The following is a 27320-nucleotide window of genomic DNA, read 5'->3' on the forward strand; positions in this document are numbered from 1 at the left end:
AAGGCTCAAGAACAGTTCTTGCTTTATAAGCAAGACTTTTACAGGGCCTCTGAGGACACTGGACTCTATCTCTAGTGGGGACTCTGGGGGGAGCATGAGGGAGTGGACAGGGACAGTGGCAGAGATCATCCATTAAATCTGCTCTTCACCACTGTGCATGGAGGGTTCCCCGGGAGAACTCAGACTTTTTTTTTTTTTTTTGTCTTCAGAAATGCATGTAACTGACCTCCTGCAAGCCAAACAGAATTTCCACTTCTGTTGTCCCCAAGGTGTCATGTTTTGTTTTGTTTCTTTTTCTCAATAAGAAGGAATAAGAAATGTGTCTGGATAAAGGGATCATGATATTTCCCCATAAATCCATTTTGAGTCTGTAATAACCTTCACCTATAAAATCAAATCTGACCATTGTGTTAACAAGGTGGTCACACAGTTTTGAACAGAGTGCTTGGAGTGTTCCTTGTTTTAGGAAAAGGATGTAACTGAAGAAAAGGATATTAAGATATTACGTATGTGTACCATTGTCAGTTGAAGTTTCTTTAAGTTGAAAACCGTATCATTAAAATCACCCAAATCTGACAAACTAGAAAATTAAAAGTAGGCAGATTCAAGGTCTAGCTCAAATGCAGCAACCACTAAAATATATATATATGTAATCACTGAAGGGAAGGAAAGGGAGAACATTTAGACAGACGTTTTCGTGGGGAGTGAGCGTGAGTGTTGGATGATGCCCCTCGCGGACTCCGAGAGCCCGCAGGGAGGCTGCGAGGCCGGTTCCCGCCGCAGCTGAACTGCCTGAGGAGAGCGATGGCCAGCTCCTCTGCCCTGGCTCGGGGTCAGTGACCCGGTGAGCACCTTGGCAGAAAAGAAAATGTGAGAGGCCTGGTGAACTCTGAGGTTCTGCATTTATTGCCACACACAGGAAGCAATGAAGTCGCCTGAACCCGCGCTGCGCGACCTACACACTGACACGGAGTTTGAAGCGAGACCTGTTCTGTTTCGTCAGACTCCAACTACAGGAAAAGACTGACACCCCCTTCTTCACTCCCTTGAACTCTACCAGGTCTAACCTCTAGAGTGCGTCAAAGAGAGGTATTTCAATATATTTAATAGATTCATATTCATTCTCTCTCCTTCTGTCTGTCCGTCCGTCTCTCAGGAAGCCTTGCTCTGTGCCGAGCATGATGGGAGATTCAAAGGTGAGCAAGACACACCGCCATCCTAGAAATGCTACCATCTAATGGCGAGAGATGTGTGTAGAAAATGAAAATATGGGTGCTTAAAGGTGACATAAATAAGAATCTGTGAGATGTTAAAGGACAGAAAAGGGACGCCTGGCAGGAGAACAGGAAAAGCTGCGCAGAGGAAACGAGGCTAGGATGGCTTTTGCGACAGTGCTGTAAAAGATGCGCCGGCCGGCAGGTCGGATGGATCGGGGGTCACACAGGGAGCAGCAGCACGAGCAAAGGCGCCGAGGCGTCAATCACGGAGGGAGCGGGGAAAAGACAGGACACCGCAAATTATGTTTTGTCATACAGCACGGGAAGGTAACATGTTAAGAATCAGAGACCTGAATGTTTGAAAACGAAGGGGGAAAAGTCCATTGAAATTACTTTTCTTTTAAGAAGGAATAATTTATAAAATAAAGATATCACATTTCCATGCCAGACACCGCTAAGACAACTAGACGTCCTCACTCACATTCTCAACCGCTCCCTTCATATCTCAAATATCAATATGCACGTCACAGGTTCCCTCGTTTTCAGAAACCCAGGCGTACTCACATGTGGGGATCTCCCTTCTAAAAAAATACTTGGTCAAAAATTCAATCTCATTCAAAATAAACTTACTGTGACTCTACCACCTGCCCAGGAATGTGTTAGTTATTGGACAGAGGTAATCCAAACAAGTTCTGGAATGCAGACTTGAACAGATCCCTGTGTATTCAAATTGCAATTTTATTAAATGTTTATCAGTGACACCTGACAGTGAAGGAAAAGTGCATGAGAAAGCATTCAGTTGCAAACTTGAAATAGTGAGATGATTAAATACCTAACTGAAATAGTTTCTAAAATCTTAACTGCACTATCGCGTTATTAAAAAAAAAAGCCCCGTGATAATTTCATTTCTAAAAAAAAAAAAAAAAGGCAGAAACTATCAGGAAATAGATTGGCTAATTTCTAAATGAAACCCATTACAGTTGTTGAACTCATTTAGGAACTTGAACAGCACTATTTTCTTGCAAGGTCACAAAGAAATGCTGGAGGATATTGGAGTGTTTTTCCTTTAGAGAAATCTATCGGTATGGACAAGTTTAAGGGGCCTGGGTTAGCGTTATTAGTATCATTATATAGCCAAGGAAACAGACAGCCTTTCTTGACACATGATCCAGTATTCAGAGATTTAGAAATTCCCACATGACTGAATGGATATTGTAGTTGTCATCCAGATGTTTGGAATCTAGAAGATAACCACAATGAATTTCCATTATTTTGATCACATCTGTGCAGTTACCTCATTCTATTATCTCTGTAAATCTTTTGTCTCTACAAACAAGTTACCAACAAAAAAGGACACAACCCTCAGGGCATGAAATTAAAACCTACTTATTGCTAGTAAATTATTACAGAACAACATATCCATAAGCTTTCTTCCTGAAAAACTAATGAATTCTAACTTTAATATATTAGCATTACTTAACATGTATGGTAGCAATTTGCATGACGTGGCTAATGTGCCAGTAGTTCACAAAAATCTTGAGAAGAGGCAATTTAGCCAGATGGTTTTGCTCTGCTGGTATTTCTGTTTGTATTAAGGATCCTCACAGGGAGGTAGGGGCTCTAGCTACATCATGATTGGGGTAAAATATGCAGAAAGGAAAGTATAAGACCATTCATGTGTGCACACAGAGAGAAGGGGGTCAGAACAACTTGTAAGCTGGAGACACTCTGACCTTATGTTACCCAAATCTGTGTCATAAGCAGGCACTTTGGACTGTTTCCTGAGGCAGTCTATTTAAACTGCTTATAAACATTGTTTTTCATAATAGCTGTGAAGTATAAGAATAGAGGCTTATTTCACTTCATTTAAATTTATTTCTGATGGCTAATCCAAATTCTATAACTGTCATTTACTTTTATGTAAATGTGTGTTATACGATTGATAGAACATACATCGATCAGAAGCAACAAAATATGTGGGTAGGCACAGGTGAAAGTTATATTAAATAGCCACAGGGAATAAACCCTGGATTCAGCTGGGGTTTACTAAAAAAAGAAACTTAGATCAATATATTGGATTGTTCCCTTTTGAAAGGCTTCTGCGGCCTCTCAAAAGGCAGTGTAACCCTGGAAACCTACTTCTGGGAATTTATCCTCAACCAATACTTAAAGGTACACATAAAGATTTATGCTCCAAGATGTTCATTACAGCATTACTTATAAAGAGGAACAAACCGGAGCCACCTTATAAAAACTAATGCTTCATTCATATGTTGAAATATTTTGCAGTCATTAAGCATATTTTAAAATAAGGACATCATGACATGTTGATAGTATGAAATAAAATGAATAAAATCAGTTTATAAAACTATATATATACACATAGACACATATATGCACACATATGATGATCAATTATGTTTAAAATACGCATAGAAAATGACTGGAAAATAGGCACATAAAATGATTACCTCTGAAGAATGGGATTATAAATGATTTTTAAATAACTTCCAGAATTTTTAATCTTAAATAAACATAAACAGAACCTGAAAACCCCCAAGTAATACTTTTGTTTTTACAGCAATGCAAGGTAATCAGTAGAAAATGAATTTTAGAACCAGAAACCCTGGATTGAATCCATTTGATCTCTTACTTGAAATGTGATCTTGGCAAGCCAATTAACCTCTCTGAGCTTCTATATATAAAGAGTCCAGCATAATAAATACTATTTACTCCAATATGCATAGCCCTTTAAGGCTTCATTCCTCTGAGAATGTTTAATGGGTTACACTCTCTACAAGAGCAGTCCAGAAAGTAATCCCTAAGAGAAGCTTAGTCAACAAGATGGGAAATCCCCCAAATTCCATTATATGTTATATTAAAACAATTCAAGAAAAATGCCAAAATCGTCCAATCAGGGACTGATTCCAATATCTAATTAAGAGTATTACACTCCAAGATACCTGCCTTCCAACACTTACAAAAAATAAAACTTAAACCTCTCAAGGTTGTTAATGTTGTGATCAGACTCATAAGTAATGTGTAAATTGGCACAACCTTTCTGAAAAGCAATTCGGTAATGTGTATCAAAATGAATATTCACACTGTTGGTACTAGTAATTCCAATTCTAGAAATCTATCTTAATAAAATTATTAAAGCTGGGGACAAAATGTATTTTCAAAAATATGCTGGAACATATTTCATAGATTGGGGCAAAAGTTAATGTCTGATAGAGGAATAGGTACAAATTGTTTAAAATCACATTTCCTAATTTTTTATGAAATAGGAAAAGGTGTAAAATGCTAATTAAGAAAATGGTATGCAAACTATTATATTCAGCATGGTCATAATCATCTTTTTTTTTTTTTTTTAAAGATTTTATTTATTTGAGACAGAGAGAATGAGAGACAGAGAGCATGAGAGGGAGGAGGGTCAGAGGGAGAAGCAGACTCCCTGACGAGCAGGGAGCCCGATGCGGGACTCGATCCCGGGACTCCAGAATCATGACCTGAGCCGAAGGCAGTCGCTTAACCAACTGAGCCACCCAGGCGCCCCGGTCATAATCATCTTATATGTGTCTGTGTACATATAGACACAAATACACACATCAACATGCATTATGGGAAAAAATAAGCCAAAATGTTAATAGTAACTGATTATAGGAGAATATAATTTCATTTTTTATACTTTATATTTTCCAAGTTTCCTACATTGCCATATATTACATTTATGAAGAAAATCTTAAAACTCATTGGTTACTTCTGTCATCTTGAAAAAGTAACAAACTGAGGCAAAAACAAGACTTGAATGGGTTATGAAACCTAAATGAATGGAATCATCCATTGCCTGTTCTCTTCTGTCACTCCTTTATAATGTCCATCTCTTACTCTGTTCTTGTTCCTCTACTTTTTGTCCAATGCAAGGTATGGAAATGTATGTTATTCTTGGAATAATATAAAAGTTCTTTATGGAGTGTCTTAGGATTTTCAGAGGACAGGTGTACATACAATATTTTATCTCTAAACACGGGATGTGTCCTGGTAGAGTACAAAGCACAGTAGTCCAATAGACCTGAGTTTGAAGGCTGACTCAGTTTCAGCACTCTCTTTTTTAAAAGAGGGCTAACAATTCTAATTTTGCAGATTTATAATCATAATCAAATGAAATTATAGTAATGCATATGAACATACCTATCAAAGTGCCTGAGTTTCAATAGTCCTTTGTCCTTTGCAAATTGTACACAGAGTAGTAATACTCTGCCGAAAGCATTTATGAAAAATTATGATTACGACAGTATGTGTACATTTGTATTCAATGGGTTCCTAAAGGAGAAATTGGGACCAAATATTGGCTGTGGAGAATGAAAATGCTAACCTTACACTAAGCTCCATGCTATCTGGGAGGGAAAAAAAATATTATTCTTTACCAGAAAGATCACACATTTTCTGCTATCATATCCAAAGTTCAGGTTAGCATAGCTAAAATCTAGATGTATAAAAATTTGCCAAAGATTTTATGGGGATGCTCCCCTCCACCACCATGAATGAGTTTTGGTCCCTATAGTGATGAAGGTATAAAGAAGAATTTTTAGGTCATTAGACAAATATTTTTGAAAATAATTATATTTGCTATAAAAGGGGATTTAAAACTCAGTAATAGCTTTCATTCTCAATGGATAAGATACCGAAGAGCTATTCTATGACAAACCAGTTTCTATCTTCAACACACAAGCAAATGTGTATATACATCTCCCACTTTATGGTAGTATTCTATACACACTTCTTAGGACTCTCCTTTGCTGACTTAACATAACTCATATAGACTTGTCTCTTTATTTTTATTTATTTTTATTTTTAAAGACTTTATTTATTTGACAGAGAGAGACACAGTGAGAGAGGGAACACAAGCAGGGGGAGTGGGAGAGGGAGAAGCAGGCTTTCCGCCGGGCAGGGAGCCCGATGTGGGGCTCGATCCCAGGACCCTGGGATCATGACCTGCGCCGAAGGCAGACGCCCAATGACGGAGCCACCCAGGCGCCCCAGGTGGGTTCCTAATGTATAGACTATTGTTAGATATTTAGGTTATTACTAATCTTTCATTATAATCAATGTTGCACTGAATACTTTATGTACATCTGTGTTTACATGTCCAACTTTATCACTTACATTTAAAATTTACATACATAAAGATATAATATTCACATATATTTTTATATACATGAAAAATTAAAGTGTCTTTTGAAGAGGCTGAACCAATTCACAGTCCTCTAACAGTGCAGAAGAGTGCCTGTCTTCCATACACTTGCCAAGACTATACGAGGTGCTCTTTGATTTTCGCTGATCTGATGGGTAAAAATACCACCCAAGTCTTAATTTGTATTGTTTTTATGCTACATGAATGAGGCAACTTTCAAATATTCTCCATTTCTCTATGTTTATGCCCTTTTTTTTTGTCTACTGGTCTTTATATGTTAGATAATTTAATCCTCTGTTACATGTGTGGCAAATATTTTTCCCACTTTCATTTTTGTCTTTTTGACTTTGTTTATGGTGGGGTTTTTTTTCATGCATAAATTTTTGATACTTTTAGAGTAGAATTTGTCAGTCTTTCCTTTCATGGATTCTGGGTTTGTGTGTGTGTGTGATTTAGAAAGGTCTTCCTCACTCCAATATTATTTAAAAGTTTTTTCCTATGTTTTTATGTGGTATTTAAAGCTTAACCTTTGTATGCTTTTTTTTTTTTCCTCCAGCTGGAATTTATTTTGGTGTAAGGAATCTTATTTTTTTCTGGACAGTTACTCAGTTGTCCCAGTAGACTTCACTGAATAATCCCTTCTCCTCCTCTAGTACGAAATGCCACTCTTGTCACATATTAAAATATTGCATGTATATAGGTCTCTTTCCAATTCAGAAGAATATAAAACATTGAAATATAATGGAGATAGCAGCAGAGCTGGTAGAGAAATTAAAACCAATGTGGAAAAACAAAAACAAAACAACACAAAATGATAGCAATGTGGAAATAGATCAGCATAAAATGAGTTCCCTGGCACTAGGTGACATCGGACACTAACTTAAGAGTGAGAAAGAAGAAGGGGGTTCTTTGGAATTGTTCTCCATCCTACCTGTGGGACTGGTTGCAAGGGAGGCAAACCGTAAGAGACTCTTAACTCTAGGAAACAAACTGAGGGTTCCTGGAGGGAAGGTGGGTGGGGGAATGGGGTACCTGAGTGATGGGCATTAAGGAGGGCATGTGATGGAATGGGCACTGGGTGTTACATGCAACTGATGAAGCACTAAATTCTACCCCTGAAATGAATACTACACTACATGTTAACTAAATTGAATTTAAATAAAACATTTAAAAAAATCTATGATGTTATAAAAACTCAAAGAAGTGTACAGCAAAGAATGGATTTTATTGAATGTAATTTTAAAATTTTAAAAATTTTAAAAATTTTTAAATTGTAAATTTAAAAAATGTAAAAAAAAGAATAATGCTATAGTTCAGGCATCAGTAATGAAAAAGTGTTTTGTGGAAGGAAGCCACTAACTTATTTCTTTTCCCATTCTCTCTTGTAGTTATCCACTGGTTCTTCTCTGAAAGAGGGAACACAGTCCTTACGTCATCTAAAAATTGTGAAAACGTGACATATCATTCACTGGCTTGCTCTAAATCCAATTACTGATTACGGCAATGTGTTATACATTGGTGAAAAGGAGGTGTCATTATTTGGGTGATAACTTAGAAAACAATTCTTCAAAGCATTCATCAACAGTCCAAGTTCTCGGGAGTCTTGGAGAATAAAGGAAATCTGCCTTTATCAACATTTCCTATTTTTTGCCTTTTTTGCTGTTTTTGTTTTATTTCCCTCCAAATCTTCTGTTCTCTTCCTTTCCCTGACAAGAGTTACTCTCAGCAACAGAAACCAATTCATACTAAAGCAGAGATGACCAACTAACGTCTTCTTCTATATTTCTCCCATAGGGTTTTCACGGCAAAAACACGGAAGCTTTGGGCTTAATGCGAAGATACCCATAGGATGCAATGGCCAAGTGTATGAACTACCAGGTGGCTGGGTGTGAATCATGATCCCACTACATCTGGCTGAGAAGCCTTGGAGAAAGTTACCTTAATAGGGTAACAAAAGTATTTACTTCATAGGATTACTGGGAAAATTAAAACAAGATAATACATATAAAAATACTTTTAAAGTACCTGGTACATGAGTAAAAGCTCAGTGCTTTGTTGTGCTGTTATTAATTTCATATAAGCAGGCAGTTGTGGCTCCCCAGCAACCAGGAATCATGTCACATTGCTCTGTAATTTGTATGAGGTAGGTGCGAGATAGTAGAAAGAGCATGGGAAGGCCTGCATCTGAGTCCCTACCAGGCTTCTACGGGAGTATAATCTTGGGAAAATCATCTGCACTTTCTAATGTCAGCTTCCTTGTCTATAAACTCCTGACCACAGAGGACTCTTAGGAAGACAGAACAAGATAATGTATTCGTGTAAAGAGTTTTGCTAAATGAAAGGCACTGAACATAACGTTACTTATTATACTACAGAATTTCCATCCCAGTCATAGATTGTTATTATATTCTTGGTTAACAGGTTCATATTCATTCATATAATGAATGTATGTAAGATTCATGGGAGATATAAAAATAAATAATAAAGGAAACTTGTTATTGCATGCTTCTACTTTAATAGAGCTCTAGTTTTAAAAAATCAAAAGTTCAAGGCTAAGAAGGCATGGAGAAAAATGTTTATGAGTCTTTTATGCATTCTTAAATTGAGTTTTTGTGTTCCTAATTAATTAAAAAAAGAAAATATACGTTTTATCTTCCATCATAATCCAAAAGCATTCTTTCTTTCTGTTATAATTCTAGGCTATGATGCCAATCTGCAATTTCTTTCCTGGAAAAGTCCATTTTTATAGTGTGATCTTGGTACTAACCTATTATATAAAAATTGGATGTTACAATACAATTAAGAAAAAGAATAGTGCATTTTGAATCATCATATCACAAATAGGCCCAAATGTAATGAGTTATTTCTCCTATTCTTCCGCTGTTGTCCTTAGGACTCTGAGGAATATCCACTCAGTATATTACATGTTTGAAAAGGAGTCCCTTCCCAATTAATGCATGATGCACGTGGAAAAACTCAGCAAACTGCAAAGAGCTTTCATAGGTAGGATGCTGTTATAATTAGTATCACTGGTAAGATACCTAATGGGCATGTCAAACATAATTTGGTCAAACCAAACTCTGGTACCTGCCCCTCGCCCAGAATGGCACTTTCTGCCGTTTTCCCATCTCAGTTCATGGAAACTCCATCCTTCCAGTTGCCCAGGTCAAAAACCTAGGAGCAATCGTTGATCTCTCTCTCTCTCTTTTCTCAACCCATATCTAATGCATCAGCAAACCCTGGCAGCTCTCCCTTTCAAATAATTCTTACCACCCACACGGCCCCATGGTGCCTGGATCCCTGCCACAGCACACCACCTCCCTCCCTGTTGTAGCCTTCTCCATTGGACTTCCTAATTTACTTCTACTTTGATTACTGTTTGTCCACAGGGAAGGGGATTGTTTTGTGCCCTTTTGCATCCCTTGTGCCTAAAACAGCAGCTGGTAGGTAGAAGACACTCATTATATTTATTGATTTTAAGAAAAAAAAAACCCAGCCTCTTAACTGGTCTCCCTGCTTTAATTCTTGCCCCTAGCAATCTGTTTTCAACAAAACCTTCAAAGTATTTCTGTTAAAAACTAGGGAGTTATCACTTCTCTGTTCCCCGGTCTCACTCAGAGTAAAGGCCCAAGTCCTTACAGTGGCCTATGAAAGCCTATATTATTTATCCCACTCCCCACTCCCAGCTCCCAGACTCTGTCCACCTTACCTCCCACCCCACCTCCTCCTCCTTTTGCCTACTCATTCTGTTCTCCCCACTCTGGCCAGGTGTGCTGGCTGTTCCTTCTGCTCGGAAAGCTCTTCCCCTGCAGTGTCAGGGCTCCTTCTCACTTCTGCCAGGGAGGTCTTTGTTTAAATTTCCTCTTCTCAGACAGGCCTTCTCTGGCCACCCTACGGACAGTCACACCCCCACCTCCACCACTCCTGACTCCTAAGTTCCGCTTACGTATAACCATCTTACATCATCCCTGCCTTTTATTCTCACTGCTTTGTGGATTGACTTTCTTCCCTCTCTATAATCCGAGCTCTAGAAGATTAGGGAATTGTTAAAATCTCTTTCATTTCCTGCTGAATCCTAGCACCTAGAACACAACTTGGTACATAGTTGATGGTCAATTACTATTTATTGAATGAACAAAAGAAGTGATATTCTCTCAGTGGGTATCTAAACCTACAAAGGTAGTTAGTCAGCAGGAACAGAATACATCCATTGTGAATTACTCTTATAGGTTATCTCTATTTATCACCGTATCCTAAAGAGACCTGGCATAGTAGTATATCAATCTCTCTCCAAACAAATCAACAATATAAAAGTTCTCGAGAGAACTGTTAACTCCACCCCCACTCCCCTGTTGTTGTTGTTTTATGGCACTAGTAAAGATTTTTCCCTTTAAAATGTATTTATTTCATAGGCGATTTTTTTCTCAAATCTGCCTTACCCATGTTTTTCTGGCCACAGCTGCAAAGTTGAGTATTTGGTGCCAGAGGCAACTGATTAGGTTAAAAATACATACTCTGCTTTAGGCTGGCAACCATTTGTATTTCATTATAAGATGATATTAAAAATTATGCCTTGGACTCTGAACTGTCTACAGCATAGCACATCTATCACCCCAGTTTGTCCTGACAATCTGCCTAAGAGAGTGGGTAGAGCATTCAGGGATATTCCCATTAACAGATAAGGGAATTTGAGGCCCAGAAAAGTTGGTAATATAGGAGACCCTTGGCATGATTTACTACTTTTATTTTTTAAATCTTATTTTACTGCAAGTCATCTCAAACCCCAAATAGAAAAGGTTGTCCTAGGTTACACAATTAGTGTTTTTGAAAAAAGCCTCAATTTCTGACATACTATTGGGATGTTGAACATCTGTACTTAATACCCTGTCATGGTGTTTCTTCTTGCTAAAGTTGAGCTCTAATAAACTGGCAAAGATAAACAGGATCCAACCTCCCTGTTGTTTTAATTTCTAAGAAAGCACATAATTTATGAAACTATATTTTTTGCCCTAAATTTTTATTCAGCTGTGATCTAACTTTAGACGTCCCCTCCCCCCACCAGGCTAGTTTCTGAAGAAGAGTTCTACCTTCTTTCTCAGATTTAAAACACCAGAATACTAGCCCTACTAAATAGCATAGAAGTCACCCTCTCCAAAATCATCTTTAGCTGAGACCCCGGGCCTGGACCAAACTCCCTCCCGAGTGCTCTTGTAGAACCTACGCCTTTGTCCCAGTGTTGCCTCGTGTGAACTACCCATTTCCCAGCTGTCTCCCTCCACAGATCCCACATTTCTGACGAGCAGGGATTAATCACCTCTGTATCCCAAGCGCTAACACAGTCCTTGGCACATGACAGGTGCTAACTAATGAGAGCTGGCTAAGCAAATGGAAGAAGGTAGTCATCAAGATGAATGGGAAGGGAGGGGGAGGCGATTTCATTCTGATATTTGTTCCCTTGCATATCCTCTTGGTCCCTTTCCCCTGCTCACTTTCTAGTCTCTAGACTGTAGAGTTTGGAAGTAGAAACCAGCTCTTTTCTCTTAGGAAGACAGGTACCGGCTGGCACCATGCAGCCATCTGGATCTCCAGGCTTTGGGCTCTAAATAGGAGGGCAGACCCCACTTGGGAAGGCCTGCGGTGGTCCAGCACTGCCCATGACTGGAGGTGTGTCTGTGTAATTTGGGAATTCAGCATTAGGAAGCTCATTTGCCTACAGTTACAAACTAAATTCTCCGATAGTAGAAGTGATAGTCTGGTCTTCCAATCTGATTTTTCTTGTATTTTATTTATCAATTGGTTCAGAAATCAGGGCATGGAAGAGGATTTTGTGTGGGGGGGGGGGCGGGGAGGGAGGTTCTTAAATCCTTCCCAGTGTGGACCAGTGGGCTTTGACATTTTTTAATTTGAAAGGCTTCTCCTTTGCTATAAATTACAGATCCCCCAGCCTACTACTGTCTTATTAATAAAGGAGAAGACAGTAAAGCAAGATATTGCTGTGAAAGAACACATTATTGTGAATTCAGCAAACTCCAAAAAGCCCAGAAACAAGGGCTAGACTTTATGCTGATAAAAGCATTTCTATGCCACCAGTAGAACATTTTGTTTTGCCTACATTCCTAGAATCATATGGTCCAAAAGTAAGTATCAGGGGTTTCTGGGTGGCTTGGTCGGTTAAGCGTCTGCCTTCTGCTCAGGTCATGATCCCAGGGTCCTGTTTCCAGCCCTGCGCCCAGCTCCCTGCTCAGCAGGGAGTCTGCTTCTCCCTCTGCTCCCCCTCCCCCCGGCTTGTGCTAGCTCACACGTGCTTGCTCGCTCTCTCTCTCTCAAATAAATAAATAAAATCTTTTAAAAAAGTATCAAATTACCTGTATCAAACTTTTGGGCCTCTCCCTCCTGACATTCTCCTTTTCCTCAAAATCTTCAAACCCTGTTCTAATGGACATGCAACCACATGAATTGGATCTGCCAGGACCCCCTCCACACTTCTTCCCATAATGCTGAAGGAATACTTGAGTCTGGCCACGACAGGGTGACAGATACTTTCTCATACAAGGCACTTGATTCAATCCATGGCGTGGAATCCAGAAGTATGGACCCAAAGGCACCAACCTGATTTAGGGGCTGAGTAGCTGTATGTGTCCTACAGACCTATTTCATCATTACTCAAGCCTAGGGACTCTACTAGGTCAGAGTTTTGGCAAATAATAAAATGTTCCAATTTATTTGGTGGTAGTGCTCATCATGGCTGATTTCACACAACCCTGCTAGGCAGGGGTCATCACCCACATTCTACAGATGAGGAAACTGATTTGAAGAGAAACACAGCTAGTAATGTGAAAGGTGGGGATTTGAGTCCTTATCTTTCAGTCTTCAATAACTGCACATGGTATTATTCCTAGTCTTCCACAGTGCCCCAGAGGGGCCCTTCCCCGTTACTGGAAAATGCACTATGAATGTAGGAGACACTGGTAGTGGAGGGCAGGATGTGTTTAAATGGGATAGGTAGAGTATTACCACAAGGCTTTTAAAGAACTGTGTCATTGTCCTGCACAGATAGGCACAAGATGAAGAGAAAAGTGGTACATGGAGGCATGTACAGGGCATAATAATTATGTGACTACCAATCCCCAGTGACCAGATTTAAATAGAGTTTGGTGATGGTGATTTCTCTAACTTGTTGGAAGATGTTACATTAATACACAATAAGCAGGACACACCCATGAGCCTCTGCTTCTCAAAAGCTTCTTTTCCAAGCTGAGCTTCCAAGATCCGTAGACCAAGCCTCGTTTGTTTCCTATGACACTGGACACTCAGGGTTTTCTCCTTCGTTGAAAAGTGTTGAACCACCTCTTATCAAGAGAAGTAGGTCCCCACAAAATTGCCTCTGGACCCTCAATCTTTCTGTTGTAATATCAGAATCCAAGTACAATGCCACTCACTTCCACATGTGTTATCAAAATGAATAAATACTAGATAACCCACAGTTCACCCTCAGAGACATGTCCACGAGGAACTCCAGACATTCTGGATTTAGTGTCCCCAGGATTAAATCCCACAGTGTCAACAGAAGCTTATTTTTCCTCTTTGGCTCTTTCCCTCCTGCACCCAATACCATCATGTCCCCTAAACTGAAAGTAAGGAACCTAAGAGGCCTAGAATCATCCTTCATTGTAGTCATTGAAATGACTGTCCTATCCCAAAGCTCATGTGTCTACAAAATATCCCTCCCTGTGCTCTTCTCCATTCAACTTCTGTAACTGCTGCTCAAGTTCTTGATCTTAACACTTTTTCCCTGGTCTACTCTAATCTTTTCCTCAGTAGATTCCTTGCCTCCAGTCTCACTTTTGAAGAACTCCTTGGAGACCTGCTCTCCTTAGGATTACTGTCACAGTTCCTACCCTTTCCTACACTTTGATCCCTCAGTAAAGCTTTAGGGAGGTGTTTATCACACCCTCTGTCAAGATTGGGTCGTCCATCCATCACCTCAGAACTCTGCCTCTGGTCATCACTCTTTTTGACATTGTTCCAGGTACTAATAAAAGTCAAATTTGTGTGTTTGAGCTATTTCTACTCCCTTGTCATCTCTGAAATATCGGGGACTATCCCTCTAATTCAACAAGTCATCATTCCTATCATCTAAAAAAGTTTGGAAATCTCATATTGTCTGATAACATGTTCCCATACTTTTTAGAGGACAGTCAAGAGTTCTTTTCTCTTTCCACCCAATTATACTTTCTATCTCCTCTCCCCACTACACCTGGCCATGCAACTTCCATGGTTACCAGCTCTGATCTTCTGCCAGGCTCTTACTCTTGGTGAGTGTTCAAGGCACACACCTTTGAATTGTTACTTTGATTTAAACTTTTTTTTTTTTACCTATTTGATGTACGAGGTGCACAGCCTTTATAGCTCATCAAGTGAATTTCTCTTGGACGGTGAGTTACAGCAGGGCTATACAAAAGTAAAAGGAACTTTTTTGCTAATAGGAATTCATGCAAGTGGATGCTGTTTGATGATCATGAGGAGAGCATTCAAAGCCACTCAAATAATATGCAAAATTTAATAGTATATCTAGATCTCAGTCTTGGGCATGGAGTCACACCACTTTATCCCACCCAAACACCCAGATAGTTCCACATCTGGTGTAGCTGATAGTACCCCAGAGTGGTGCTCACTGCGATCTGGTCTTGGCTCTGCAAACTCACGCTATCACCATCACTGGGGATCCGGGCCTATGGCTAGAGCCTATGCCATTAGGGACCCAACTTAAATGAGGATTCAAGTAAACAGAGCTTGATAAGTGACCGGCGCCTTGTCTCGGCCATACTTACTTGGTGAGGTGGGGGAGGCTGCACCTCCTTCTGCTGACGTGGTCGGAGGCTTCGTGTCTGGCACTGGCAGAGGCACAGGCCTGGCCATCGGTGGTGGCGGCGGTGGTGGCAACATCGGGGTGGGAAGGAATGGGTTGTGTACTTTGCCTTGGCTACTCCCATTGGGCTGTGAGGGCGGGAGCAAAACAAAACATGCAGGAGGAAAAGAAGAAACAGATATCAACGGTTAGCTGCTTCTGAAACCGAAAGGCGCACTGGTTATCGCTTACGTAAAATTACGAAGTATTCTAGCTGCTTGAATTCTTCCTTCAGAGCATATAGACCAAAAACTGTTGGGTCGTTCTTAAGGCATTTCACAAAAGCATAGCGCCAGGCACACATGCTCAATGGAGCCTAAACTTATCTCTTGAATTATTCTGACCTTCTCTACCTCCTGCTTCCCTAAAACGACCCGCCAAGTTTTGCTTGGAATGTTTCACTTCCGTCTTAACTGCTACCTTCATCATCATTCCCACGATTATTATTTATTTAATATATAAGTGCTTTATAGGTTGTGGAATTATTCCATACTGTCTACTTATACAGATATAATGAAGTTTCCCAAATAGCATTTGAAATTAAAAATAATATTTTATTTTCACTCCTCAAAGTTGATATTATATAACATTTAATAAATATGTTAAGTGAACATAAAAAATTTCTTTCACATATTGTGTAACATCAGGCACAGAAACTTTAGAATTGAGCTGTCAAAATTCTGCTAGGGAAAAATATCACTTCTAATTTTGATTTAAATTATATAAGCATATGCCATAACAGTCATATTTATTTGGCTGCCTGATGTTAGAACAACCAAATAACAGCTCTTTGACAAAAGAAAGTTCTCCCTCTGAAGAAAGCAATAAAATCCATTTTATTTTCAAGTTTTTCAAAACAGTCCCATGAAGAGACCTGCCTTAAACCCTATAAAACTTTGATCAAAATGCAAAACCGGGAGTTTGACAGTTATATAGGAGAATGTCAGGACTATTTTTAAAAAAGTTAGAAATTTAAAAGTCAGATGCTTGATGCTGGTGATCACTTCAGATCTTTCATGGTCTCCCACGTGGCCTTTCTGACTCCAGACTTCAGTGACACTGTACACGACCAATAATCGCAGCTGGTATTTAGCCTGTTGTCCCGAATCAACATTCAGGTGAAGGAGAACCAGTTGTCCCAGGCTTTTAAGTTTAAGCTTAATAATTCCACAGAGGCAGCCTCAGCCAGCCCCTCACCCACATTCTCTTATATATTTAGTATTGTTCCTCAAAGACTATCTCGTCTGACAATCAGAATGCTCTGCTTTCTTGCCAGCAAACCTGCCCGTGTGTTATTTCTGAGTGGGCTAAAAGTCCGTAAGTGAATGCTTTAGAATAAGCCAAGCAGATGAATACACAAGCAAAAAGAAAAAAGGCCCCATATTGATTTGTTGTCTAGACAGAAATGTATCTGCTAAAACATCACCAGACATTAGTCAAAGCTGCCTGTTCTGTCTCAGATATGCAGAATCAGGTATTTCTGCAAGGGAGGAAAAATCAGTGATAGGGCCGTGTGATAATAATATTCTAAATCAGCCAGTAATAATGACAGCTGATCTGTGGCTTCACATTCTTAGGGGAAAAGGAAGATCACATTTGGCTTTATGCTGGTCATTATTTACTATTCATTATTATTATTAGTGGCATTGGGATATAGCTATCCAACTGTAAACACTCAGTTCAACTCTGAAATAAAATTTGTGATCTTTAAAAATCACTTTTACGTTTGGAATATTGTCTCAAGTTGTGATTATTTGGTTTATCAGAGAAAAAATGAAAACATTCATTTGAAGCTGTTGAATACTGTTTAGCTTTATATAAAGATAAGTGGGAAAGATAACTACTTGCAGAAATAACAAACCATAATAAACTGTACTTCTAGCATCTTGAGTTCAAGTACTGGTCAACTTGATCTAAAGTGTTAGAAGACTGTATTTTAAAAAAATATCAACTTAGTTGATCTGAAACATCTGTGCCCCCCTCGTCCCCCTACCTCTCCCTACCACCCCAAATCATTATTTAAAATTATTTGGTCTTTCTATTTTGTTAACTGTGTGAGCCCAAGGGTTAGTGTGCACGAGGTGGAATTATCAGCCCACAGACCTTAGAAGGTTATATGGTTCACCCTTGAGATGATTTATATCCATAAACTTGACAGTTGCGAACTTAACACAAACACTTTTTAAACCCTGGCCAATCACTCTCAGAGCAAGTTAACTTTCCCACAATCTAGAATAAATATGACATTTGCCTGCAGTCCGTCAGCACAACATTAGAGCACCGTGTCACATGGTCAGAAGGTCTCCCCTTGTTATTTTTACATTCGGTTAATATTTCTAAAGAAATCGGAAAAAAAAAGAGGTCTCCTTACATTGAGGAACCCCACCTGTCCAGCCTGCTGACCAGCATCAGGGCAGACAAGTTGGACAAACTCTTTCAGCGTCTCCTGAGGGTGATAGCGGATGGCTGGGTGAGAGAAGTAAGGCCCGGGCTGCTGGATAATGGGCGATGTCGGGAAATGAAGAGTCGACGGTGTTGCGTGCGGGCTTGCTGTAGGAAAAGAAAACGTCAGAGTCATGAAGAGAAAGGCCCGCTTTGCCACAGCGTCTAAGCTCGATGCAACATCCTTTTTCCTTTCTTTCCTGACCCAACTCACAGCACTGTTCATGTGGCTGAATTTAACACTGGATAGGTCTGATAGATTTTCTTCCTTAAGGCTCTAAGACAAACATGGAGGTTAGATTAGGGTAGGGTTTCAGGCTGTCTTTCCATTTTCAGTGGACATGAGTTATAAAGGCATTAATAATCCTTGGTGAAGCTGAAGATTATTCATTACCTTAAGAGCCTTTTTAATGAAGCAAGCAATAAAAAATGTATTTGGTAGATTAGACCTGATTTAACTGACATTACATATGACAAATTCTAGTTTGCACATATGGATCCTCTTTCATGCTGAGCTAACCCATAGACAATAATTCATTGTTAAAGCTCTTATACCCCTTTCAAGGAAATTTCTAGGGACTAATACAGGATGAAATTTTTTTGAAGTATGTAGTAAATGATCACTTAATGAACCTGTGCAATTTGGGTACCTCACTTTACATGGAAGGTTTACGTAGATGCCCCCCCCCCCCTTTTTGGCCATTTCAAAGCCAAACTCAGAAATGCGTAAATGTTAGAGCAGGGGAACCCACAGGCTGAGTAGGCAGTGACCCCTGCTCAGCTGTGGGCCTTCTGCCCATAAAAATTGATAAAAGAACTCAGACAACTATTACTCCTTTTTATTTGAGCCCTGCTAAATTTTATTTGTACAAGAAGATTACATTAGATTAAAAAACTTATGTGAGCCGCTTGATAATGTTTCTGAGAGAACTTCTGCCCTTGAATTGGAAGGGTGATTGATAAAATCTGCTGGAGAAGAAGAGCAGCATATGGGAAGGGTTGGGGACACTCAAACCAGTAACGCCAAGGTAGCAGCTCTTACTTCTCTGGGAGGGCCAGAGAAACGGCTCTCAGATAAAAGCAAGTGAGAATATTTATCTTGCCTTACTCTTTGCAGTTAAGTCTTCAAACTCAGGGAGTCCCTGCAAAGACCAAAGGAATGGCCCAGTTTTTGGAAAGTAAGACTTTCGAGAGTCTTACTGAGAGGTGACTCATAAAACTGTAGAGCAAACTAAGCAAGAGAGGCCACATTTCCTACCACTATCCCATAAGCATGGCTGAGGACTGTACAAATCATCCATCCCCACTGATCCACTGGGCATGGGTTCTTTGTTCCCTACTGGGATGTCTTTAGTATTGGGGCACTTTCTGACTAATAACTGAAATGGCTAGGACTTTGAGGTTCAGAACAGTATCTGTAGTTTTTAAAGAGTGAAAATGGGGGTTTGGAGTGGAAGCAATAGTCTATCCCATGTCTTGCAGATGATCTTAATTCACACAACCTTTAATCTATCCAATAAACATTGATGAGTTTCTATTCTGGGCATGGGATACAACAGTGGGCCAACACAAAATTTTATCTTCAATCATACAATTGAGGGCATCTTGGGGTGCCTGGGTGGCTCAGTTGGTTAAGCGACTGCCTTCGGCTCAGGTCATGATTCCAGGGTCCTGGGATGGAGCCCCGCATTGGGCTTCCTGCTCAGCGGGAAGCCTGCTTCTCCCTCTCCCACTCCCCCCCTCTTGTGTTCCTGCTCTCGCTGTCTCTCTCTCTCTCTCTCTCTCTCTCTCTGGCAATTAAATTAAAAAAAAAAAAATTGAGGGCATCTTGAACACAGCCTAGTGAAACCAGAATTCTTGTCATCTTCCATCCTTTATACTTGCTCTTCTTCCAATCTTTCCCATCTTAGAAAATAGCTTTTCTACCTATTTAATTGTTCACTGTCATATCCCCAGAACAGTGTCTGGTACTCAATAAATATTAGTTGAATGTACAACGATCGATTGAATACAAGAGTGGTATAGAAATCAAGAACCATACAGATAGACTTAAAACTTTGGTTTTTTTCCCACCTGGCAAAAAGCCAGAGAGTTTAGGGATCTGTTATTGTCTCTGAGTTAAAACCCACAAGCGAAGAAGTTAAATGGCTCTGGTCATCTCTTACTTTGCAAATTGTACTTTAAAGAACCAAAGGAGTTTTGTTCATCTAATATGGTATGGTTGTCTTTGCTGGTAGCAAGAAAATTTGACCCCGCACCCTGCATTTGACCACATAGTTTCTAGTCAGGGATGGAATGTGGCATTTCCCAAACAAGGCTGGGAATGTACTAAGCATAACAAAGTGATACACGGGACTTCTGCAGCTTGTCAAACACAAAGGTGGGAACTCCCTTGTCAAGAGTCCCCAGCAAGCTGACCTTAATGATAAAGTGACAGTGCTTCAGGTGCTCGATGGAAAGTGATAAATGATTGTTTGATTATGAAAAATTGTGGTGGCCAACAGAGAATGCTGCCCAAAGGAAAATACTCACTTGAGTAAAGATCAGGTGGATAAAAGTTAAAGAGAGTTGATAGGGGGGAGAATTCAACGGATCTTGGAATCCCTCCTTTAATTGCTAATAAACATCTTGGCCCTCTTTGTTATTATTGCTTAATATGTAAAAGAACACCATTAGCAACTTAAATTTAGACCTTAGTTTCTTTATCATATTTTACTAAAACAATTCACATTTTCCTTGTGGCCCAGAGTTGAACACAAACCTGAGAACACATGGTACTATATGAAATTAATTCTGCAATGACTGACTTATAAGGACCAATTAATTCTTAATTAGCACCAGGAAATCATTTAGCCTGTAGTTTCAAATTAGGCAATTGCTGAGTCTGCATTTCAAAGGGTTATCCCTCACAGCCCTTACTTTCTCATGCCTTGGACTTCTGGTTCAGCCATTAGTTCATTGTGGAACTGGGTATATAAATCATTCAAGATCCTGAGCTTTAATTTCTTCAAACAGAAAATAGTTGTGTTACAGACACTACACAGTCCTGTTAAATATTATTAAATACATGCTATTTCTCTGGATAAACTGCTAGTATTACTCTTTTACTGGACAAGACCCACGTTCTTCCGTTCTCTAAAGCTCAGCCTTCAGCAACATCTAAATTTGGATTTTCTTCTTTCCTAGTTCTTGTTTTCTCTCTCTCATCTTGAATTAGACGTTTTCAGTGTGCCTAAGTTCTTGTCGAAGTAGCCTCAAATCATTTTAGAAAGTTTCATTGGGGTGAAATCAATCACTCACTCAATCTGTAAAATTCATTAAACGTACGTCAAGATCTTCTGATCAGGGGTCCCACAGAAGAGAAACTACCATCTGAGAACTCTAACATTATGAATCTGGCGTGGTGCTAATGCAATGCACAAAGAATGGTCTCAGTCCAAATTTTTGACAGAGAAAAACATCTCTTATGGATGTGTGTGTGTGTGAGCAGTTGACACAATAAAAAATTATAGCACATTATGTAAATGCATATTTAGATCCTTTAAAATGTGCATTATTTACTTGCGAGTCAATAAAGGCTTTTCTCAAGTGGTTACGGTTTATTGCAGTGCATCCATCTGTATCCATGTTGATGTTAATACAATTTTGTGTATTAAAAGGCACTACAAAATTGGCTGCTTCTGGGGTCTCATACTCTTAGTACCCTAGGCCAGGAGCAGTGGAGAGTGTCAGAAACACTCCGTTCTGGATGGATCTCCCTACCAGCTTAAATTTTAACCAGAGGCCAGACTTATTTAAAACAACTGCCGGGCTTTTCACAAACAATACAAATAAGAAGGAAGGAAATTTGATCTGGTTTCTCCAGCTAGAATGGCATTGCCTACACTCTCTGAACAAAGTAGCCACAATTCAAGAAACAGGGAGCCAGAATTTCCCAAAGAGTGTAGAGCTCAGTTATTTATGACAAAATGATCATATTACTGGATACTTGAAAAGAAGAAAGCAGGTCAGGCAGGTTGGTTTACTTGTTTGTACTTGGCCCCTGTCCCTTGCTCCGCTTCTTTAAAAAGATTCTCTTGGTTTTGGTTTGAAAGAGGAAAAAGCTGAAAATTCAACACAATATGTATTTTTTTTTTAACTTAAAAATGCTTTCTCCCTTAAAGCAGAATGAGGACTGGGGAAGGAGAATGTCAAGGTCATTACTGTCTTACTGTGTATTTGGGGAGACTTACTTGATCCAAGTGACTCTTGGTCTGGGTCCTCCATAGGGAGGATATATTATAGATATATTCTTATAGACATATATTCTAGCTCAAAAAAGATGGTTATCAGGGAGGCACAGCCAGATAGGTTTGGAAACACGTACTTCATTTTTTATAAATCTTGGGAAAGAAAAAGAGAGAGGAAAGTAATGCCTCCTTACCATTTTTGGCAATTTTGCCCAAACTCAACCTCCAAGAATTCTAATAACCTTCCTGCATTTTTCCTCAAACCAAAATTTATGGGTTGAATTCTTGTATTTAACCTGACATTGCCTTAATTGCTTTATTCCTTGTCCACGAGCCATCACAGACTCTTACAGATTAGACAGAGACTTGGATCCTTTTCACGTGGCTTTCTGGCAATCCTAGAGTCTCTTGTATGGGATGCTCCAAAGAAAAGCTGTCAAGAGAGCAGTGCAAACAATAAAATCTAATCCCCCTTCAGGTGCAGTGTGCTCTTAAGACAGCATGACACACAGCCTTCTCCCCTCACGGGAGGAATGATCACTCCCAAGCCTTGGCATCTGTAAAGCTTCACCGTCTTACCATTCATCAACCCAAAGTCAGTGGCAACAGGTGAGAGTCGGAACTGTTCCTGTGTTAGCCACTCCTCCCCTCAGCGGTAAGGTGTTCTTCAGACAAAAATAACCATTTCCATAGAGCAATGGTAGCATTAAGAACTCCTGACTGCTCAGGGCGCCTGGGTGGCTCAGACAGTTAAGCGTCTGCCTTTGGCTCAGGTCATGATCTCAGGGTCCTGGGATCGAGTCCCGCATCGGGCTCCCCCTGCTCAGTGCAGAGCCTGCTTCTCCCTCTTCCTCTGCTTGTGCTCTTCTGTCTATCTCTCTGTCAAATAAATAAATAAAATCTTTAAAAAAAAACAAAAAAACTCCTGACTACTCATATTTAGAAGTAAAGATTTTTAACAAGGCAGAACTCTAAAAGAAGAAAGTGGAAGGAAAAAAAAAACTGTACTAAGAAAAAAAAAATAAAGGCTTCCACAAAAGCAAATGGAATTTGAATTATTTGGGTTGTCAACTGCTACACACTTGGCTTCTTCAGAAATTCAAAACCACCGTATATGACACCACTCTAGCTTACCTAAAGCTGAGAAATCTATCTTAATGGTCCATAGCTATAATTTATAAATCATGCCTGAGTCAGACCTGCCACTTATCAAAGCCCAGGACTTTGGAGTTATGGGATTTGTTTTAACAGAGACACAAGGAAAGGGGAATTAGCAATGGTTTTTAAACCTCGAGGAGGAGGAGCCTTTTCTGAATAGCCAGCCTTTGATTTGAGGCAAGCCAAGGTTTTCAAAACATATAATATAGCACCTATCTTCACCATCGCCGAGATGCATGTGAAAGACCCGGATGTCACCGGAGAGAAACATATCTGACACTGCATGATACCTGGTAAAGCCCTTAGTATTTTTATATTACTGCTACCAAAGTAACTTTACGCTACACTGCATTTCCAAGACGATTGGTATATTCTACTCCATTTGAATTAAGGGGATCCTCAGGTTGGAGATCAAATTCCAATGTCTTCCGGACAAACAGACAGAAAGGGGGAGGGGGGAGGGCGAGGTCTTTTAAAATTTTTATTTAGATCCATTTTCGCTCCTGAAAGACCCTTCCTGTGCTGAGGCCCTGTCTTAGCATCTAGACCCGGGGCTGGCACACATTTTCTGTAAGGGCCGGAGAGCGAAGAGTTTAGGCTTTGCAGGCTGCACGGTCTCCGCTGCTGTGCTGCAGAAGCAGCCACAGATATTACACAAACAAACGAGCGTGGCCATGTTCCAGTAGCATTTTATTTTCAAAAACAGGCAGAGGGCTGGATTTGACTTGTGGGCCATAGTTCGCGGGCCCCTGGCATAGACCCACATAATTCCTGTCCACCCTCCAGACACCTGCCATGCTGTGCTTGTGCGTTGAGCCCCTGACGATCCCTGCCCCTTCCACCTCTTCCCTACCAAACCCTGTCCTTGTCCTGGTCCATCTTTCTGCCGAAGACTCACCTCTTTGAAGCTTTCAAAGCAATCTGCTTGCCTTCTCTATTTCCACTAACTATCCATTGTCGCTCTTTTTCTCTTTGATGAGAGTTTGTGCCTTTGGACTTCCTTCACCCACTCCTGCTCCCACCCCCCACTATAGCTCTTTGATTGTCCCTCTTCACCATTATCTAACCTGCTTTCATCTGTGCTGGTTTCCCACACCTGTGTGTGTACAATTTCAAGTTAAACATAGGAATCCAAAAAAAGTAGAGGTATAATATGAGGACTGTGGGCTTTAGAGTCTGATAGGTATAGATTTAAATTCTAAGTCTTTCACTTACCAGCTATACTTTAAGTTTCCGAGCTTCTCTATGACTCGGTTTTGCCATCTGTACAGTGGGGCTAATAATACCTCAAGACTGTTGTTAGGATCCAATGAGACAAGTATATAAGACACAAGGTGTAGTTCCTGACCATGTGGGTAAGTGATCCATAAATAGCTTCTTTTATTGGTAATACTATCATAAGTAAGGATGGGGATGTGGATGGGAGATGAATAAATTGAAATCTGTTCCTATTTGCTAAGACTTGTTTGGATTACAGAATACACAAGGGGAAAGGAATACTAAGTAAGAGTAAGAGGGACCTGCTGCTTATCTGTCACTTGGACAAATGAATACATAAATATTGATGGAAGAGCAGGTACTGTCAGTATGGACATGACAAGAGGGTCTTGAAAAAAAATCCCTTAACAACAAAATGCAAAACAAAGCAACCATAGCAACAACTCTGATCTAATGGTCATAGATACAATGACCTATAAAGACTGTTTTTGACCAAATATACTTTGAACCTGTACCTTTGTTTAAATCTCAAACTCTGACAAAGTAGAAACTTAGAACTAGGGGGCTGCCTCCCTCTAGACTCTATTCTTCACTTAGATCTACAGTCCTTGAGTGTCCACACTGACCTCTCCCTTTACCATGTAGACCCCTGCTACCTAGGCACGCTTTCAACCTAATCAGAATCTGAGCATGTCTTCTCCTGCCCCACCCCCACAAACCCAGATACGATGGAAATTTCTATCATCCCCTTGAAAGGCCCACCATGTCAGTTTTTGGGAGTTGCTTATCGGAGATCTAATACATGTTACTGCTAGAAAAAAAAAGTTTTTAGGGGCTCCTGGGTGGCTCGGTCATTAAGTGTCTGCCTTCGGCTCAGGTCATGATCCCAAGGTCCTGAGATCGAGCCCCGCATCGGGCTCCCGGCTCGGCGGGAAGCCTGCTTCTCCCTCTCCCACTCCCCCTGCTTGTGTTCCCTCTCTCGCTGTCTCTGTCAAATAAATAAATAAAATCTTTAAATAAAAAATTTAAATTTAAAAAAGTTTTTAAAGAAGATCTGGAGTAAAGGAAAATTTTCTAAATATTATTATTTTTTAAAAATATCTAACTTGATTAAGGGACTTTTAGTTTTGTTTCTGCCACTACTTTGCTTATAAATATGGGTGACTTCTTTCTCTTCTAGATCTCTCCTCTGCAAAATGTACTCAATCACTGATGCTCACCTAGCTTTGCATTCCAGTGGAACTCTGTCTCTGGGATTACAGTTATAAATACTCAGTACAATTGATCCATAGTAATAACACTGAAATCTAAAATATCTGAAACTAGGGAGCATGTGCCCTTTAAAATAAATTATTTTTAAAATGTTTCTGAGATATTAAGTTATAGAGTATTTCTGGACACAGTCTCTATGACATCCCGGCTTTGGGAAGGCTGTAATTTTTAGAGGTTTAAAATCCCCAAGTGTGCTTGTTCAAGCTCTGTGAGATGGAGCTCCTGCCTTCGGATCCTGACAGGACCTCCTCTCTGAATACACCACATTTGCACACTACTTGCTTAGGCCGTCATGATGGCTAATGTGAAATATGTTCAAATGCCACACAACAGCAATGATTATTGGAAATATGAAGAGGGACTGTTTCACAAGCAGAGTGGACAAGAATCCCATTGCATGAAGGGAATTTGAGCTTCTATGTTATCTGCAAGCAATGAATGCTAAGAAATAAGAGATGAAGGATAAGAAATATGGCAAAACACTTGAGAAAAAAGCAACCCCACAGACTGGGTGATCACAGAGGTGAACAGAAATAAGCAGGGAGTCCTCTCGCAACCTGTTGGGATTGTACTGGAATTACAAACTGCAGTCCTGCAAAAGAGAGTTTCCAAAGTAAAGTCCGTGGAGATGCTCCAGCCTCTCAGAGGATTACTGGTAGTTTGTGTTTGCTGACGTGAAAAGAAAAAAAGGCAAAAAAACAAGCAAATAAATGACAATAAAACCCATGATAAACATAAAAGCGCGGGCTGATTGGCAGCATTTCCCCCACCAAATCGTCAGGTTTATGGTGTGGTTTAAGCCCCTATTTCTGAGAGACAGGATTACTAAAGTGGAGGTTACTTTCAAAGCATCCTCCTGAATTCCAAGTATCTTCCTGAATACACCTCATAGGATCGAAGGATTTATTCCTACTGTGGTAGATTTCACACAAGGGGAGGAAGTATGAGAAGAATCAGTCCAGTGTCTGAAGTCAGGGGTCCAAGCTTTTATCCCAGGTTGGGTATCAGATAGCTCTGTGGGTCAGCCTCCTGGCCTCTACTGCAAAATGGAAATCATATGTCATGTTTGGGTTTTAGAGCTCAACTCCTCTGTGTTTGAAATCATCACTCCCTATCCTAATCCACGCAAAGTCACTTAACATTTCTGAGCCCACACTTCCTTATCTATAAATTGGATAAAATAGCATACAAAAAAAAAGATTTTTCTCAGGATTAGAATGAATTCTAGTTACATAGCAGGGCTCGCTCATTTAAAAAGTATGTGTTGAGAATCAACTATGTGCTAGACAGTATATTAGACAGTGGGTTATTTACTATTCTTAGAATTATTTTCTTTAGAATAAAGATACGTGAAAAATAATCTGGATCATATAATGTAATGTGGCAACGTGAGAAAACTGGGAATCAAAAGTTGAACTGTTTTCATGGACCTGGAAGCTCATAGCATGGGCTAGTAGTCACTTTCTAGTACCTGAATTTACCTGTGCTCTGCAAGTCCTCACCACAAGAATAAGTCACTTCAGCTAGGGAGAAAGCTGAGCCCATTGCTCCAAGCTCAGGACAGCTTTGTTCTTATCTCCTGCGGGGGACAGTTAGTAGTTCTGTCTGTCCAGCAGTTCCTTACCATTCCCTCTGGAAACAGAGCTCTCATGGTTTTTGGGGGTACCTATCCTTCCCTCAGC

General features: G+C 40.0%; 1 protein-coding gene across 7 annotated transcripts in view; it reads right to left on the bottom strand.

The window, feature by feature from the left end:
• Positions 1-27320, bottom strand: part of NFIA (nuclear factor I A) — a 369111-nt gene that overhangs the window by 41548 nt on the left and 300243 nt on the right. For 5 of the 7 annotated variants that reach the window (XM_035018415.1, XM_035018416.1, XM_035018413.1 and 2 more), the window contains 2 exons: positions 17691-17869; positions 15243-15408 (listed from right to left, as the gene is read on the bottom strand). In XM_035018415.1, coding sequence (XP_034874306.1) covers positions 15243-15408; positions 17691-17869 — 345 coding nt within the window. The remainder of the gene's footprint in view (positions 1-15242; positions 15409-17690; positions 17870-27320) is intronic. The other 2 variants (XM_035018417.1, XM_035018414.1) reach the window with 1 other exon arrangement.

This window comes from Mirounga leonina, unplaced genomic scaffold (assembly GCF_011800145.1).
Source record: "Mirounga leonina isolate KUSES-001 unplaced genomic scaffold, KU_Mleo_1.0 Mir_173, whole genome shotgun sequence".
NCBI lineage: Eukaryota > Metazoa > Chordata > Mammalia > Carnivora > Phocidae > Mirounga > Mirounga leonina.